Genomic DNA, 16649 nt, shown 5'->3' with positions numbered 1-16649 from the left:
AAAAAATCTTCATCCTTTCAATAATTATCAGCTGCTGAAGTTGAGTTGTTCTTTTCTGCCTGGCAACAGTGCTCTCTGCTGACATCTCTGCTTGTCTCGGGAACTGCACAGAGTAGAAGATGTTTGCTATGGGGATTTGCTTCTAAACTGGGCGGTTCCCGAGACACGTCATCAGAGAGCACTTAGACAGAAAAGAACAACTCAACTTTAGAAGCTCATAAGTACTGAAAGGATGAAGATTTTTTAATAGAAGTCATTTACAAATCTGTTAACTTTCTGGAGCCAGTTGAGATATATATAAGTTTTTTCCTGGATAACCCCTTTAAGCTATGGACAGGGTTGATGGTCAATGTCCAGACAGACAAAGCCGCAGATTTCATGGGTGTTCACTCCCAGCACTCTCTGTGTTGACCACTTATAGACCTCACCATGTTCCCCAGGGGTCCCCACCATGATTACAATTAGGGAAGTGATGTCCTTGTGCTTCTTAATACATGAATGGTGAATGTTCCTGTAAATGAACCTTATGATGTAGCCAGATTGTCCATTTACGGCTCCCGCCGAGAGATGTAAACACTTAATGTAAATGTAATGGGAAGGTTCTCCCGTCCCTGGTGATTCCCGGGGCTCTATACTAAATGGTCTGCCTCCTGTGTTATGCTGATAAGGATGGAATCACGTCTTGTTGCGGCTTCTGCTACCGAAAGATTTATATTTATTTCGATTTTTTTTTCTCTTTCCAGAAATTGTGAACTACTATCTGTTCTGTAACCCGGGATCTGTTAATCCTTTTCAGCAGGTAGGCTTTGCTGCTTTTTTGTTGCAGTGGCGGATACAGCTTTGATGTCATATGATGTTTGGGAACAAGTCAGCAGAATCTGTGGTTCTGTGTTATTTATTGATTACACATTCAGGAATTGTGCAGTAAGCAGGGGTGCAGGCGTACACCTTCCCACCTCACCTGGCATTGGGCGTGCTGAGATGCAACCACACAGAATGACATGTGCAGATGCAACCAGCAAGTGCTGTGCATGTGTCCTATTCTAACTAACAGGCCCTCTCTACGTCATTTGTATCTGTATCCTGCCTCATCTGTACTTCACACCCAATGTCAGATGAGACAGGAGAGTACACCAGGCAACCTCTCTAATGTCACATGTTTCTATTAAACTTCAAATAATAGTGTAAGATCTTCTGATAGATAGATGAGGCAGATAGATATGAGATAGATAGATATGAGATAGATAGATATGAGATATATAGATAGATAGATAGATATGAGATAGATATGAGATATATAGATAGATAGATAGATATGAGATAGATATGAGATATATAGATAGATAGATATTTACGTTTAGATAGATAGATAGATAGATATGAGATAGATAGACAGATAGATAGATATGAGATAGATAGATATGAGATAGGAGATAGATATGAGATAGATAGATATAGAGATATGCGAGAGATAGATGTGAGAGAGATAGATATGAGATAGATGTGAGAGAGATAGATATGAGAGACATAGATAGATATGAGAGAGAGAGATATGAGAGAGAGAGATATGAGAGAGAGATATGAGAGAGAGAGATATGAGAGAGAGAGATATGAGATAGATAGATTTATAGATATGAGATAGATAGATAGATAGATAGATAGATAGATATGGGATGGATAGATAGATATGAGATGGATAGATATTAGATGAGATACAACAAGGGGGCATCCTCTACGTCTAGAGGAAAGAAGGTTTCTACACCAGCACAGACAGGGTTCTTTACTGTAAGAGCAGTGAGACTGTGGAATTCTCTCCCTGAGGAGGTGGTCATGGTGAACTCTGTAAAAGAATATAAAAGGGGCTGGATGCATTTTTTGGAGAATAATAACATTACAGGTTATGGATTATAGATCTATAGGTGATAAAACGTTGATCCAGGGATTTATTCTGATGTCATATTTGGATTCGGGAAGGAATTTTTACCTCTAGTATGAGTTTTTTTTTGCCTTTCTCTGGATCAACTCAGTAGGGACTCATTAGGGTTATAGGTTGAACTTGATGGACTCTGGTCTTTTTTCAACCTTATGAACTATTTTACTATAGATAGATATATATAAGGCAGAGAGATGTGAGATAGATAGATGGATAGGAAGCAGATTGGTAGGAGGCAGGTAGATAACAGATATGAGGCAGTTAGATAACAGATATGAGGTAGGTAGATAACAGATATGAGGCAGGTAGATAACAGATATGAGGCAGGTAGATAACAGATATGAGGCAGTTAGATAACAGATATGAGGTAGGTAGATAACAGATATGAGGCAGGTAGATAACAGATATGAGGCAGGTAGATAACAGATATGAGGCAGGTAGATAACAGATATGAGGCAGTTAGATAACAGATATGAGGCAGGTAGATAACAGATATGAGGCAGGTAGATAACAGATAGGAGGCAGGTAGATAACAGATATGAGGCAGGTAGATAACAGATAGGAGGCAGGTAGATAACAGATATGAGGCAGGTAGATAACAGATAGGAGGCAGGTAGATAACAGATAGGAGGCAGGTAGATAACAGATAGGAGGCAGGTAGATAACAGATAGGAGGCAGGTAGATAACAGATATGAGGCAGGTAGATAACAGATATGAGGCAGGTAGATAACAGATAGGAGGCAGGTAGATAACAGATATGAGGCAGGTAGATAACAGATAGGAGGCAGGTAGATAACAGATAGGAGGCAGGTAGATAACAGATAGGAGGCAGGTAGATAACAGATAGGAGGCAGGTAGATAACAGATAGGAGGCAGGTAGATAACAGATAGGAGGCAGGTAGATAACAGATAGGAGGCAGGTAGATAACAGATATAAGGTAGATAGATTATATAGATATGGCCAGGAAAGTTTGCTTGTCTCCTCCCACAGCTGCCTCCATCTTTATAGAGCGCACAGATACCTTTCTCTCTAGTCCAGTGATGGCGAACCTATGGCACGTGTGCCACAGGTGGCACGCCGAGCCCCCTCTGTGGGCACGCGGCCATAGTTCGCCATGTGACTCGTGCAGACTTGCGACCGCTCCTCCCCTCAGCTCTCTGAAGGTTTCCGAAGCTAGAACTGGGGGGGGGGGGGAGTGAAGGCAGAGCAGAGGACCCAGGTCTGCACGGCAGAAAGGAGTCACGCCCCCTCACCTCCCCCTCCCGGAGGACGCAGACAGAAGGCAGAGCAGGGGAGAGAGGATGTACACAGCTCCTCATCTCCCCTGCCCAGTGATTGCTATGTGTGAATGGGACATACTGCACGGGCTGGGGATAAGGGGGGGGGGGGGGGGACATCACAGACTGGGGATGATTTCTATTTGAGGGCACTTTGAGGGAAAAAAAAGTTGGCGTGCATTACGGTTTGTGTACTCGGGCTCAAAAAGGTTCTCCATCACTGGCCTAGTCTATAGCTGTATGATGCTGATATCATCTGCCTTGCCTGGTTGAATGGGGGGGACCCTAATCTATAAGATCCTTATGGCTCATCTCATAAATGTCCCGGAAAACCCACTTAAAAGTGGTTATCCAGGAATAGAAATCAAGGGCAAATTTCTTTCAAAAACAGTGGCAACCCTGTTGTCAGGTTGTTTGTCAGGTTTTCCTCAGCTCAAATCCACCACATTTTATGTGGAAACATTAGTAAATATGTTGGGATTTTTTCCTAAAATTTCGAGGACACACCCCTTTTTGTCCCCTTTTCCCGATTTTCTAAGGAAAATGGAGAGTTGGTTGTTTTTTTTTTGTCACAAATTGTGCACAGCGCAATGCACCACATTTTGACACACAACCCAAGAAAACAGGTCGGGTTTACAATAAATCGGGGCCAGTGTTTTTTCATCCCACAATACCAAGTCATAGGGTAACGATGCCGTGTCTCTCATGTTGGCGGCTTGTAGGAATGGACCCTAACATCCTTGTGTGTCTCTTCTAGATGTTGTCGAGTGGCCACAAAGCCCTGGTGGAGATGCAGGATGATGTTCTGGATCTCCTGAGGTCTGCAGTCAAGGATTACCCCAAGTCCATGGTAAGAGTGCGAGCCTTCAGCCATCCATGATGTTATCACAGCCCTCACATACATGGACTCCATGATGCCTTAGGCCTAGTGTTTATCAGTGGTCTCTAGTGGTCTCGGAGCGCTAACATGTTGGTGTCTTGTTGCACTTAGGAAAAACTTGTCAACATTCAGGGAGTCCTGAACTCCACAGAGATCAACCTGCAGCATCTTACGGCTCTGGTGGATTGCCGCGGTTTACATCTGGTAAGGGCCATGGAAACAGTGCCTAGCTTTATATGCCTGTGATCTGCTTAAGAGCAAACATTAAGATGTCTTGTGTGTTGTCCCCTTTAAGGATTATGTCCAGTCTCTCACTGGTTTCTGCTATGATGGAGTAGAGGGGCTTATCTACCTGGTGCTCTTCTCCTTTGTCACCGCCCTGATGTTCAGCTCTATAGTCTGCAGTGTGCCCCATACCTGGCAGCAGAGGAGGTAAGTCACTAACTTTACTGTGCCATCTTTTCTGTGTGCATCATAGATCTGTGTTTTCCAGCCAGGGTGCCTCCAGCTGTTGCAAAACTACGATTCCCAGCATGTGAGTTGTTGCCCTCCTACGGCCTCCTCCACGTCTCCTGATGTACTGACCTCCATGCTCTGGACACTACGCTGACAGACACAGCAAACCTTCTTGCCACAGCTCGCATTGATGTGCCATCCTGGATGAGCTGCACTACCTGAGCCACTTGTGTGGATTGTAGACTCCGTCTCATGCTACCACTAGAGTGAAAGCACCGCCAGCATTCAAAAGTGACCAAAACATCAGCCAGGAAGCATAGAATCTAAGAAGTGGTCTGTGGTCATCACCTGTAGAACCACTCCTTTATTGGGGGTGTCTTGCTAATTGCCTATAATTTCCACCTGTTGTCTGTTCCATTTGCACAACAGCATGTGAAAGTGATTGTCAATCAGTGTTGCTTCCTGAGTGGACAGTGGGATTTCACAGAAGGGTCATTGATTACATTTTTAATATTTTTTTTTTATATTATAGAAATTGCCCTTTGGACTTAGTGCTCCTTTAAATACACATAATTTCTGTAGATAAATTACAGTAGATTTGCATTCCTTGTATATCTGTATTTCAGTGTTTCCCAACCAGGGTGCCTCCAGCTTTTGCAAAACTACAACTCCCAGCATGCCCGGACAGCCTGTCCGGGCATGCTGAGAGTTGTAGTTTTGCAACAGCTGGAGGCACCCTGGTTGGGAAACTCCTTTATCCCCATGCAGTGATTCTTGTGTATCTGCTGCCACCTAGAGGTCATGCAGAAGATTGCATTCTGTAATATCTCTTCTACAATAAAACAAAGTTGAATAGTAAACAGAGAGGAATGTTTTATAAGCCATAATTTTTTTTTCCTGCCAGGGGCAGCTATGAAGATGGCGAGGAGGAGGCCACCACACCAGGGACCCGACAGACTCATGACAACCTCTACAGGGTGCACATGCCAAGTTTGTACAGCTGTGGGAGCAGCTATGGCAGCGAGACGAGTATCCCAGCGGCCGCGCATACCGTGAGCAACGCCCCTGTGACAGAGTACATGTAAGTCCGCCTGGTAGAAAGGTCTAATGCAGTGGTCTCCAATCTGCAGACCTCCAGATGTTGCAAAACTACAACTCCCAGCATGCCCGGACAGCCGTTGGCTGTCCGGGCATGTTGGGAGTTGTAGTTTTGCAACATCTGGAGGTCCGCAGGTTGAAGACCACTGGTCTAATGCATACATGACACAGCAGCCAATCACAGTACAGGTTATATTGTGTACAAGGACATGGCGGGAACTTGTCTTATGATCACGCAGTGTCGCACTTGCTCATTCATCACACAAAGAAAATCCAGGAAAATCATCAGAATTATTGGCTTAAAGGGGTACTCTGGTGGAAAACATTATTTTTTTCTTTTTTAAATCAACTGGTGCCATAAAGTTAAACAGATTTGTAAATTACTTCTATTAAAAAAAAATCTTTACCCTTCCAGTACTTCTTAGCAGCTGTATGCTATAGAGGAAATTCTTTTCTGTTTGAATTTCTTTTCTGTCTGACCACAGTGCTCTCTGCTGACACCTCTGTCCCTTTCAGGAACTGTCCAGAGCAGCATAGGTTTGCTATGGGGATTTTCTCCTGCTCTGGACAGTTCCTGATACGGGCATCTGGTGTCAGCAGAGAGCACTGTGGACAAGACAAAAAAGAAATTAAAAAAGAAAAGAATTTCCTCTGTAGCATACAGCTGCTAAAAAGTACTGGAAGGATAAAGATTTTTTTTTTAACAGAAGTCCTTTACAAATCTGTTTAACTTTCTGGCACCAGTTGATAAAAAAAAAAAAAAAAAAAATGTTTTTCACCGGAGTACCCCTTTAACAATCCCGAGTCTCGTGTTCCATTTCCTCACTTTCTCCATTTCATCTGGTGTGAATCTTGCATAAACATTTGCATCAAATCATCTAGAGAGGCTAATGGAATCATTGATGATTGTAGAGAGGCAGAGCTATTATACTGTAGGGGAGTGTTTCCCAACCAGGGTGCCTCCAGCTGTTGCAAAACTACAACTCACAGCATGCTCGGACAGCCTTTGGCTGTCTGGGCATGCTGGGAGTTGTAGCTTTGCAACAGCTGGAGGCACCCTGGTTGGGAAACACTGCTGTGGGGCCACGGAACGTGACAATAGGAGGTATAACCTGCTTGGAGATGGTAGTGCAGGAATATGCAGCACTTAAAGGGGTTATCCAGGAAAACATTTTTTTTTATATATCAACTGGTGCCAGAAAGTTAAGATTTGTAAATTACTTCTATTAAAAAAGCTTCATCCTTTCAGTACTTATGAGCTTCTGAAGTTGAGTTGTTCTTTTCTGTCTAAGTGCTCTCTGGTGACACCTGTCTCGGGAACTGTCCAGAGAAGAAGCAAATCCCCATAGCAAACCTCTTCTACTCTGTGCAGTTCCCGAGACAAGCAGAGATGTCAGCAGAGAGCACTGTTGGCAGACAGAAAACAACAACTCAACTTCAGCAGCTGATAATTATTGAAAGGATTAAGATTTTTTTAATAGAAGTAATTTACAATTCTGTTTAACTTTCTGGAGCCAGTTGATATTAAAAAAAATAGTTTTTTACTGGAATACCCCTTTAATGTAAATTAATTAGGAGAAAGGTACATTCAAATCCGTTAAAAGACCCATTTTACCTGTAAACCAGTCTTGATGACTTGAAGTTACAGATCACTGCCCTGATTCTCCTGATTACATGACAACAATATCTCTAACCTAATTATGGCCCCTTATGTCTGTATACATTGCTGGGGGGGGGGGGGAGGGAATCAGACAAACATGGTGGCTCTCTTCCAAAAATGGCGCCACACCTGTCCATGGATTGTGTCTGGCGTCAAATAAAACAGAGCTCTGATACTGTACAGCAGTGTTTCTCAACCAGTGTTCCTCCAGCTGTTGCAAAACTACAACTTTTGGGAGTTGTAGTTTTGCAACAGCTGGAGGAACACTGGGAGGCACTGCTGTACACAAGCTGTGAACAGACGGGATCCTGTTTTAAGAAGAAAGTAACCATGTTTTTATTTTTCTTTAAACCTAATTAACCCCATCAGGACCAGCCTATTTTTTGGGGCTCAAATGGGGGCTTTATCCAGGCTTTAGGAATTTTATGTCCTTAGGTTTGGCCCTCCAATTAAGATTGGTCGGGGTCGGACTTGTGCCCCGTTGAGCGCTGCAGCCTATTCATGGCTTAGATCAGGTTTTACAGTGTTCCTACTAGCATTTATCGTACTATTCATAACACTGCTATCCATGTGAGGGCACTGTGCAGTAAATAAAGAGGCCACAACCCCTTCAAATACGCTAGTGGTCAGGGGTCCTGAGAGCTAGACCCCCATCAGAAACTAGAAAAACCTCTTCATGTCATTACACAATATAAAAAGGTAGTGTTAAACTTAAAGGGGTATTCTGGGGAATCTTTTTTCTATTTAGCTGTGCTTAGGGTCCAGTCAAATATATAAATAAAAAATATATATATACTTGTGCTCCTTGTTCCCCCACCACCCATCTATCTTTGTGTTCACATTGTCGCACTGCTCTTCCTTGTGTCTGTGTCACACAAGGGCCTTCCCACTCGGCCAATCAGTAGCTGCAGTGGTGTCTGCCTCAGCCACTGATTGGCCTGGCAGGAAGGTCCTTGTATGACACAGACACAAGGAAGTGCAGGATGGCAGATAGCGGGGGTGTCAAAAACAGATTTGTAGATTATTTCTGTTAAGAAAATCGTAATCCTTCCAGTACCTATTAGCTGCTGAATACTACAGAGGAAATTCTTTTCTTTTTGGAACACAGAGCTCTCGACCACAGTGCTCTCTGCTGACATCTCTGTCCATTTTAGGAACTGTCCAGAGCAGCATATGTTTGCTATGGGGATTTTCTCCTACTCTGGACAGTTCTTAAAATGGACAGAGATGTCAGCAGAGAGCACTGTGCTCATGATGTCAGCAGAGAGCTCTGTGTTCCAAAAAGAAAACCATTTCCTCTGCAGCTAATAAGTACTGGAAGGTTTAAGATTTTTAAAAGGATTTAAGATATTTAAAAATCAGTTTTCCACTCGAGTACCCCTTTAAGCATTTTTTGGGATAACTTTAGAAAGCAAAGTCATTCTCTAGAAATACATCACACATTGGTTTTATCTGGCATCAAGTTATATGTGTAAAAATGAGAAGTTCATTGTATATATAGCAGATCGGCTCTTAGTACAGTTTGTACTCATTTAGTTACATTGCAACAGGTGGCACAACATGGGCATCGCTGATCGGCCGGAGTGCAGAGGGTTGGACCTCTCTGACCTAAAGAAAAGGCTTACAGTCAGAGGGAGATTTACCAAAACCCGTCCAGAGGAAAAGTTGCTGAGTTGCCCATAGCAACCAATCAGATCGCTGCTTCATTTTTCAGAGGCCTTTTTAAAAATGAAAGAAGCGATCTGATTGGTTGTTATGGGCAACTCAGCAACTTTTCCTCTGGACGGGTTTTGATAAGTCTTAGATAATCCATTTAGTTGTTTAGCTCCCCCCACACTTTTAAAATAAAGTTTAGGGGTTTGCATGGCATCATTGCCATTTTGGCATTCTAGTTTTCCACTCTTTTTAAAGGGTACTCAGCTGGAAAATTATTACTATTATTTTTTGTTTTAATCAACTGGGGCCAGAAAGTTAAACGGATTTGTAAATTACGTCTATTTAAAAATCTTAATCCTTCCAGTACTTATCAGCTGCTGTATAATACACAGGAAGTCGTGTAGTTCTTTTCTGTCTCACCGCAGCGCTCTCTGCTGACACCTCTGTCCATGTCAGGAACTGTCCAGAGTAGAAGAAAATCCCCATAGCAAACCTGTCCTGCTCTGGACAGTTCCTGACATGGACAGAGGTGTCAGCGGAGAGCACTGTGGCCAAACAGAAAAGAACTACACAACTTCCTTTAGCGCATACAGCAGCTGATAAGTACTGGAAGGATTAAGATTTTTTTTAATAGAAGTCCTTTACAAATCTGTATAAGTTTTCTGGCACGAGTTGATTTAAAAAAAAAAAAAAAAAAAAAAAAAAAAATGTTTTCCACCGGAGTACCCCTTTAAGCAGCCATAGGAAACGGTTGCAAAGAGAGCTGTTTATGGACAATGGGAGATAGCAAGTGTGGTGATAAGGACTACCCAACCCCAATAACCGTATAGAGCCCCCCTGAAATTTAGGGCACATTGGCTCTCGTTGTTGACCTAGACGGCTCCTTCCACTCTCTCATATTCCTTATTTAGGGCATTACATGAGCGAGCCAGAGGGGTGCGGAAAGGAATCACACGTTCCGCTTTGTGTTTATTGCTAGGATGGAATTAGAAGAGTCTCAGTGCAGCTACACCTCCCGTCTCCTCTTGAGCAGGGTATCAGACACACTGTGGAATTTCCGCCTGGAGATTTTGGTGCAGCAGCCCCCCATTGTCTTCAATGGGATTCTGCTGCACTGTGCAATGTCCACCGCAGAATATTCAATTTCAAACGCCACTAAAAGAATGAAAAAACATTAATTGTTTCAGCAGAATTCGTCACATGGGGACATCACATGTCCGTGCGATCAGTGCGCCCGCTGTACACAGAATCTAGCGTGCATGGGCCCTTAGAGACGCCCCACTAAAAAAAGGGCTGTCAGGTGAAGTTGCTATAGTGTTCACATATTGCTTCCAGTGGACCCCCGCCCCCCAGTCTCCCCCTCCTCGGACTATGTAGTACAGGTGCAATGTACGTCTGTGCTTGGCATCTCTTATTAACCCCTTGGTACCTTGGCTGCTTCAGGGTGAATTCACACGTGGCCGATTTGTTGCTTATCCCCATTCAGAACTGATTGTTAATGTTGCAGAACTTTCTGCAACAAATCTGCTCCATGTGAACTCCTCCTTTTTTTAGGGTAGGGTCGTCACTCACACACAGCACATACACAGTGTATTTCACTTTACGCAAAATCCGCTGCGGGTTCTCCTATCAGCCCACACTCGGGGGGGCTACCTGCCGCAACCATATGTGAGCCAACATGACTCTGACACCCCAAAACTCATTGCGCACATAGGGCTTCGTGCATCGTGAAATACGCTGCGTATAGGTCAGTGTTTCCCAACCAAGGTGCCTCCAGCTTCTATTATAAAATCTTAATCCTTTCAGTACTTATGAGCTGCTGAAGTTGAGTTGTTCTTTACCGTCTAAGTGCTCTCTGATGACACCTGTCTCGGGAACTGTCCAGAGTAGAAGCAAATCCCCATAGCAAACCTCTTCTACTCTGTACAGTTCCCAAGACAAGCAGAGGTGTCAGCAGAGAGCACTGTTGCCAGACAGAAAAGAAAAACTCAACTTAAGTAGCTGATAAGTATTGGAAGGATTAAGATTTTTTAATAGAAGTAGTTTACAAATCTGTTTAACTTTTGTACTATAACTTATGCCAGTGGTTCCCAACCAGGGGGCCTCCAGCTGTTGCAAAACTACAACTCCCAGCATGCCCGGACAGCCGAAGGCTGTCCGGGCATGCTGGGAATTGTAGTTTTGCAACAGCTGGAGGCCCCCTGGTTGGGAACCACTGGCATAGGTTATGTGTGACCGTAACCTAAGGCTAGGTTCACTCTACGGAATTACCGCCTGCAATTCCGCTTTGAAATGTACTGTATAATGAATGGGTTTCCGTTCACAAATTCACACTTCGGAATTTGTGAACGGAAAATCCGCTTTAAAATTTCCGCCTGAAGAATGGCGTTGCTCATTCTTCAGGCGGGAATACTCGCGGAACACATTGCAGTCTATTGGAGACTGCAGTGTCCGTGCGGTCCTAGCGCCGACTGTTTGTCAGCACTGGCCGCACTCGGAATCTCCGGGCGGAAATTTTCTTCCCGGAGATTCCGCAGTGTGAACCTAGCCTTAGAGTTCTACATTCTTAGCACAGAATCTGTATAGTATCTTGACACCTGGATTCTGAAGCCACAGTTTTTTTGATCACGGTATTTCCATTTTTGCAGGAGTCAGAATGCAAACTTCCAAAATCCCCGCTGTGAAAACACTCCTCTGATTGGCCGTGAGTCACCTCCTCCTTCAGTAAGTTTTGTCACCGCTTCACCCCCCATTCTACATCATCAAGGCAGAGCTGACTGCGTCCTAGGGCTCACTTCCTACACGCTTTCTGTAGCGGTCATTTAAGAATAGAGCGCGGTGGCGTCTTCAGTAGTAAGGTACTTAACACGTCGCTGGCTGTAGGTAAAGGCTCAGAGCCGGGAACATTCTACCTGAAAATGATAGGCAAAGCAGAAGTATGGACTGCATGCCTACCGTGCTTACAGCGGTTCTCCCATCTGGGACAATTATGGCATAACCACAGGATAGATGAAGGTTAAAGGGGTACTCCGGTGGAAAACTTTTTTTATTTTATTTTTTAAATCAACTGGTGCCAGAAAGTTAAACAGATTTGTAAATTACTTCTATTAAAAAATCTTAATCCTTCCAGTACTTATTAGCTGCTGAATACTACAGAGGAAATTATTTTCTTTTTGGAACACAGTGCTCTCTGCTGATATCACGAGCACAGTGCTCTCTGCTGACATCTCTGTCCATTTTAAGAACTGTAGTAGGAGAAAATCCCCATAGCAAACATATGCTGCTCTGGACAGTTCCTAAAATGGACAGAGATGTCAGCAGAGAGCACTGTGGTCATGATGTCACCAGAGAGCACTTTGTTCCAAAAAGAAAATAATTTCCTGTGTAGTATTTAGCAGCTAATAAGTACTGGAAGGATTAAGATTTTTTAATAGAAGTAATTTACAAATCTGTTTAACTTTCTGGCACCTGTTGATTTAAAAATAAAAATAAAAAATAAAAAAGTTTTTCACCGGAGTACCCCTTTAACTTGCACCCATGTCCAGATTCGAGGGCCCCACCAGCCTGGTTGGGAAGCTGAACACAGCTAAGCCGACTGCTTTTAAGCATTTTGCTGGCGATTTTGTAGGGGACATTTACTATGTGCAGGGTTTGGTGCGCCCCATGTAAGTAAAGCTCTGCCCATTTTTTGTCCTCTTAGTAAATCCAGCAAATCTTGTGGCCAGCGCAGAAATTTACTCCAGCTATGATCTGGTGTAGATTTTGAAGACTTTTGGTGACGCAATGCAGTGGGAACGGCACACGTCCGCATGGGCATAGTGACGATTCATTCTAGCAGCGCCTGCTGTACACAATGTTAAAGGGGTACTCTGGAGAAAAACTTTATTTTATTGTATTTTTTTAAATCAACTGGTGCCAGAAAGTTAAACAGATTTGTAAATTACTTCTATTAAAAAAAAATCTTTACCCTTCCAGTACTTTATAGCAGTTGTATGCTACAGAGGAAATGCTTTTCTATTTGAATTTATTTTTTGTCTTGTTCACAGTGCTCTCTGCTGACACCTCTGTCCATGTCAGGAACTGTCCAGAGCAGCATAGGTTGGTTATGAGGATTTTCTCCTGCTCTGGACAGTTCCTGATACGGGCATCAGGTGTCAGCAGAGAGCACTGTGGACAAGACAAAAAAGAAATTCAAAAAGAAAAGAATTTCCTCTGTAGCATACAGCTGCTAAAAAGTACTGGAAGGGTAAAGATTTTTTTTATAGAAGTAAGTTACAAATCTGTTTAACTTTCTGGCACCAGTTGATTTAAAAAAAAAAAGGTTTTCCACTGGAGCACCCCTTTAAGTGTGCATGGGCCCATAGAGAGTGTTGCATTCATGTATTCAGTGAGCCCCCCCCCCCTCAGTCTTCCCCTTCTTTGACTATGTAGTGTAAGTTTCCTAAAGTCGTACATGAGTCGCACGCCCCTCCTTGAGAAGCCGAGTCGTCCACCAACTGCTTCTCTGCCGCCTTGTCTCCCCTTTGGTGTGAGCAGCACACATTCTCAAAAAGTAAAAAAACTCCCCTTGTTACATATATATCCGTAACAGAGCATTAACCAGCTATGCATCATGTCACATATTATTAAGAGATTAAACCGATTTGACTATTTACTGCACAAGCAACATGTTCAAACAGAAAGGTAAAGCCCAATCCAGCACGAACCCCACGTAGTTAAGACAAGTACTTTTCACTCCAGCACGGATCACAGTTCCAGCTGAAGGCATATAGGCAGGGAGGCAAATGTGGTACTTAATACATCTTTATTCACATAGAAGAAAAGATTACAGGCATTAAGGTTTCACGACGTGTAAACACTTAACGCATTTCGACTGTTACCTCACTCTCTTAATCATGGCACGATGAAGACTGTGAGTTAAGTCAAAACGCGTTGAGACCACCAGGTAGATAATCTTTTGCCCCATGTGAATAAAGACGTATTAAGTACTTAAAGGGGTATTCCAGCAAACTACTGGCTCCAGAAAGTTAAACAGATTTGTAAATTACTTCTATTAAAAAAATCTTAATCCTTCCAATACTTATCATCTGCTGAAGTTGAGTTGTTCTTTTCTGTCTGGCAACAGTGCTCTTTGCTGACATCTCTGCTTGTCTCAGGAACTGCACAGAGTAGAAGAGGTTTGCTATGGGGATTTGCTTCTACTCTGGACGGTTCCCGAGACACGCGTCATCAGAGAGCACTTAGACAGAAAAGAACAACTCAACTTAAGCAGCTCATAAGTACTGAAAGGATGAAGATTTTTTTTTAATAGAAGTAATTTACAAATCTGTTTAACTTTCTGGAGCCAGTTGATATATTAAAAAATTTTTTTTTTTTCCTGGATAGCCCCTTTTAAATACGTTGGGTCCAAGTTTACTTTCCCGCCAACGTGCTGGAACGTGGTGAAATATTCATCGGCATGAACCTTTGTTTGACTATATGGACCAATTCAGTCCATCACTCAGCCCCAGCATTGTTCTTTGAGATAATAACATAAGGGAACCTTTAACGGTCCATGACTGTAGAAGTTTTAGAAGAGTGGTCTCGAAATTTGTGGCCCTCCAGATGTTACAAAGCTACAACTTCCAGCATGCTGGGAGTTGTAGTTTTGCAACAGCTGGAGAGCCATAGTTTGGAGACCACTGTTTTTGGGGGGGAAAAAATAAATATTTCAAGAGAATGTAGAAGCAGAGTTTTTTTTTTTTTTTTTTTTTTTTTTATAGTAAGGAATCTGAGCTAATTCCACACTACATGGCCAAAAGTATGTGAACACCTAAACATCCCATCCATATGTGCTTGTGCATACATCTCATTCCAAAACCAAAGCCATGTGCATGGAGCTGGTCACATACATCCCCCTACTCCTCCAGGTAAAGTCTGTTGTAACATGACTGTAAGAAGCCTGTTACATTCAGCTAGAAGTAAATGGACGGATCTCTCGTCCGGCCGGGAAGTGGCGCACTATGCCGCCCGCTTCCCCGGCTAATAGCTCACGATCGCAGCGGGTCTCAGCAATGAGACCCGATGAGATCAACAACTTTTGACAGGTTTGATCGACATGTTAAAAAAAAAAGTTATCTTTAACGCTTTTAATACAAATAAAATATATGTTTTTGCATTACTTTGTAAGGAGCTATTTATGCTACATGCAGCCCCCCCAGTGGTTGCTATGTGAATTGCAGCCCATCAAAGGTTTTGATGGCATGTCGCAATAATGCGCCAAATTTGTTCAACGGGAAAGCAAAATTTTCCGAAAGGTAAGGGTGGACACCTCTGTGGCTGCTGTCAGAACTACACTCACACATACTGTAGATGGCTCTGACATTTATGCGCAGCGTTATTTTTTAATTTTTTTGCCCCAAGTCTGTGTGGTCATAATGGTGAATTATCTTGGCGATATCATGCTTTATGGTTTACTTATATGACATGAAGCAGTGTTTCTCAACCAGGGTGCCTCCAGCTGTTGCAAAACTACAACTCCCAGCATGCCCGGACAGCCGTTGGCTGTCCGGGCATGCTGGGAGTTGTAGTTTTGCAACAGCTTGAGACACCCTGGGTATCCGGGCATGCTGGGAGTTGTAGTTTTGCAACAGCTGGAGGCACCCTGGCTGTCCAGGCATGCTGGGAGTTGTAGTTTTGCAACAGCTGGAGGCACCCTGGCTGTCCAGGCATGCTGGGAGCTGTAGTTTTGCAACAGCTGGAGGCACCCTGGCTGTCCAGGCATGCTGGGAGCTGTAGTTTTGCAACAGCTGGAGGCACCCTGGCTGTCCAGGCATGCTGGGAGTTGTAGTTTTGCAACAGCTGGAGGCACCCTGGCTGTTCAGGCATGCTGGGAGCTGTAGTTTTGCAACAGCTGGAGGCACCCTGGGTGTCCAGGCATGCTGGGAGCTGTAGTTTTGCAACAGCTGGAGGCACCCTGGCTGTCCGGGCATGCTGGAAGTTGTAGTTTTGCAACAGCTGGAAGCGTCCTAGTTGGAAAACACTGACCTAAAGGAATGAAGGTTGCATGCAAATAACCGTGATCTCCGCAGCCTTCTTACATTACAGGTGCACACTTTTCTGCTTCCGAATCTCAGTCAATGGCCATTGCATAAACCTGTCTGCAGAGCAGAATCTTCAAATGCTGCCAGTTCTTGATGTTCAAATTTTGACACCGTGACCTTATAGTTCATTCATAAAATCCTGGCTGCCTGCTGTCACCACTAGAGGGAGCTTAGGAGCTTACTGTTCCCCAACCTATGGCTTTCCCACTGCTGGGGGGGGGGGGGGGGGGGACACTGGTATAAAAGTAATTTAAAAAAAAACTATTTACCACTATAAAATGCCGTAAAGTAGTTATTGATATGTTTTATATGGATGGTAAGTAAAAAAGACTGCTTTCAGAATTGACAGATGACCCCGTTGCATCCTCTGTAGACTCCAGCGCCTGCCTTCTCCCCCGGGGGCGGCTCATTAAAGGGAATATTAACAAGGAAATGGAATGGCCACGGAAGGCTTGTCTAATTATAACTCATTACTATGACATCCCTCATCGTACCCGCTCATACAGTACTGTAGTAATGGGGAAGACGATGGCACACAAATAGGGATGACGAGAATAGTATACGTTCTCTTTACATCTCCTTATCCGTTCTCCATACCTTGATGG

The 16649-nt window shown here is 43.5% G+C and overlaps 1 protein-coding gene across 4 annotated transcripts in view; it reads left to right on the top strand.

Moving 5' to 3' along the window:
- Positions 1-16649, top strand: part of TTYH3 (tweety family member 3) — a 151211-nt gene that overhangs the window by 110408 nt on the left and 24154 nt on the right. For 2 of the 4 annotated variants that reach the window (XM_056535955.1, XM_056535956.1), the window contains exons 8-13: positions 744-799; positions 3970-4062; positions 4204-4296; positions 4388-4524; positions 5453-5629; positions 11611-11686. In XM_056535955.1, coding sequence (XP_056391930.1) covers positions 744-799; positions 3970-4062; positions 4204-4296; positions 4388-4524; positions 5453-5629; positions 11611-11686 — 632 coding nt within the window. The remainder of the gene's footprint in view (positions 1-743; positions 800-3969; positions 4063-4203; positions 4297-4387; positions 4525-5452; positions 5630-11610; positions 11687-16649) is intronic. The other 2 variants (XM_056535957.1, XM_056535958.1) reach the window with 2 other exon arrangements.

The sequence above is a fragment of the Hyla sarda genome, chromosome 8 (assembly GCF_029499605.1).
Source record: "Hyla sarda isolate aHylSar1 chromosome 8, aHylSar1.hap1, whole genome shotgun sequence".
NCBI classification, from domain to species: Eukaryota; Metazoa; Chordata; class Amphibia; order Anura; family Hylidae; genus Hyla; species Hyla sarda.
This window is presented reverse-complemented; position numbering and strand designations above follow the sequence as displayed.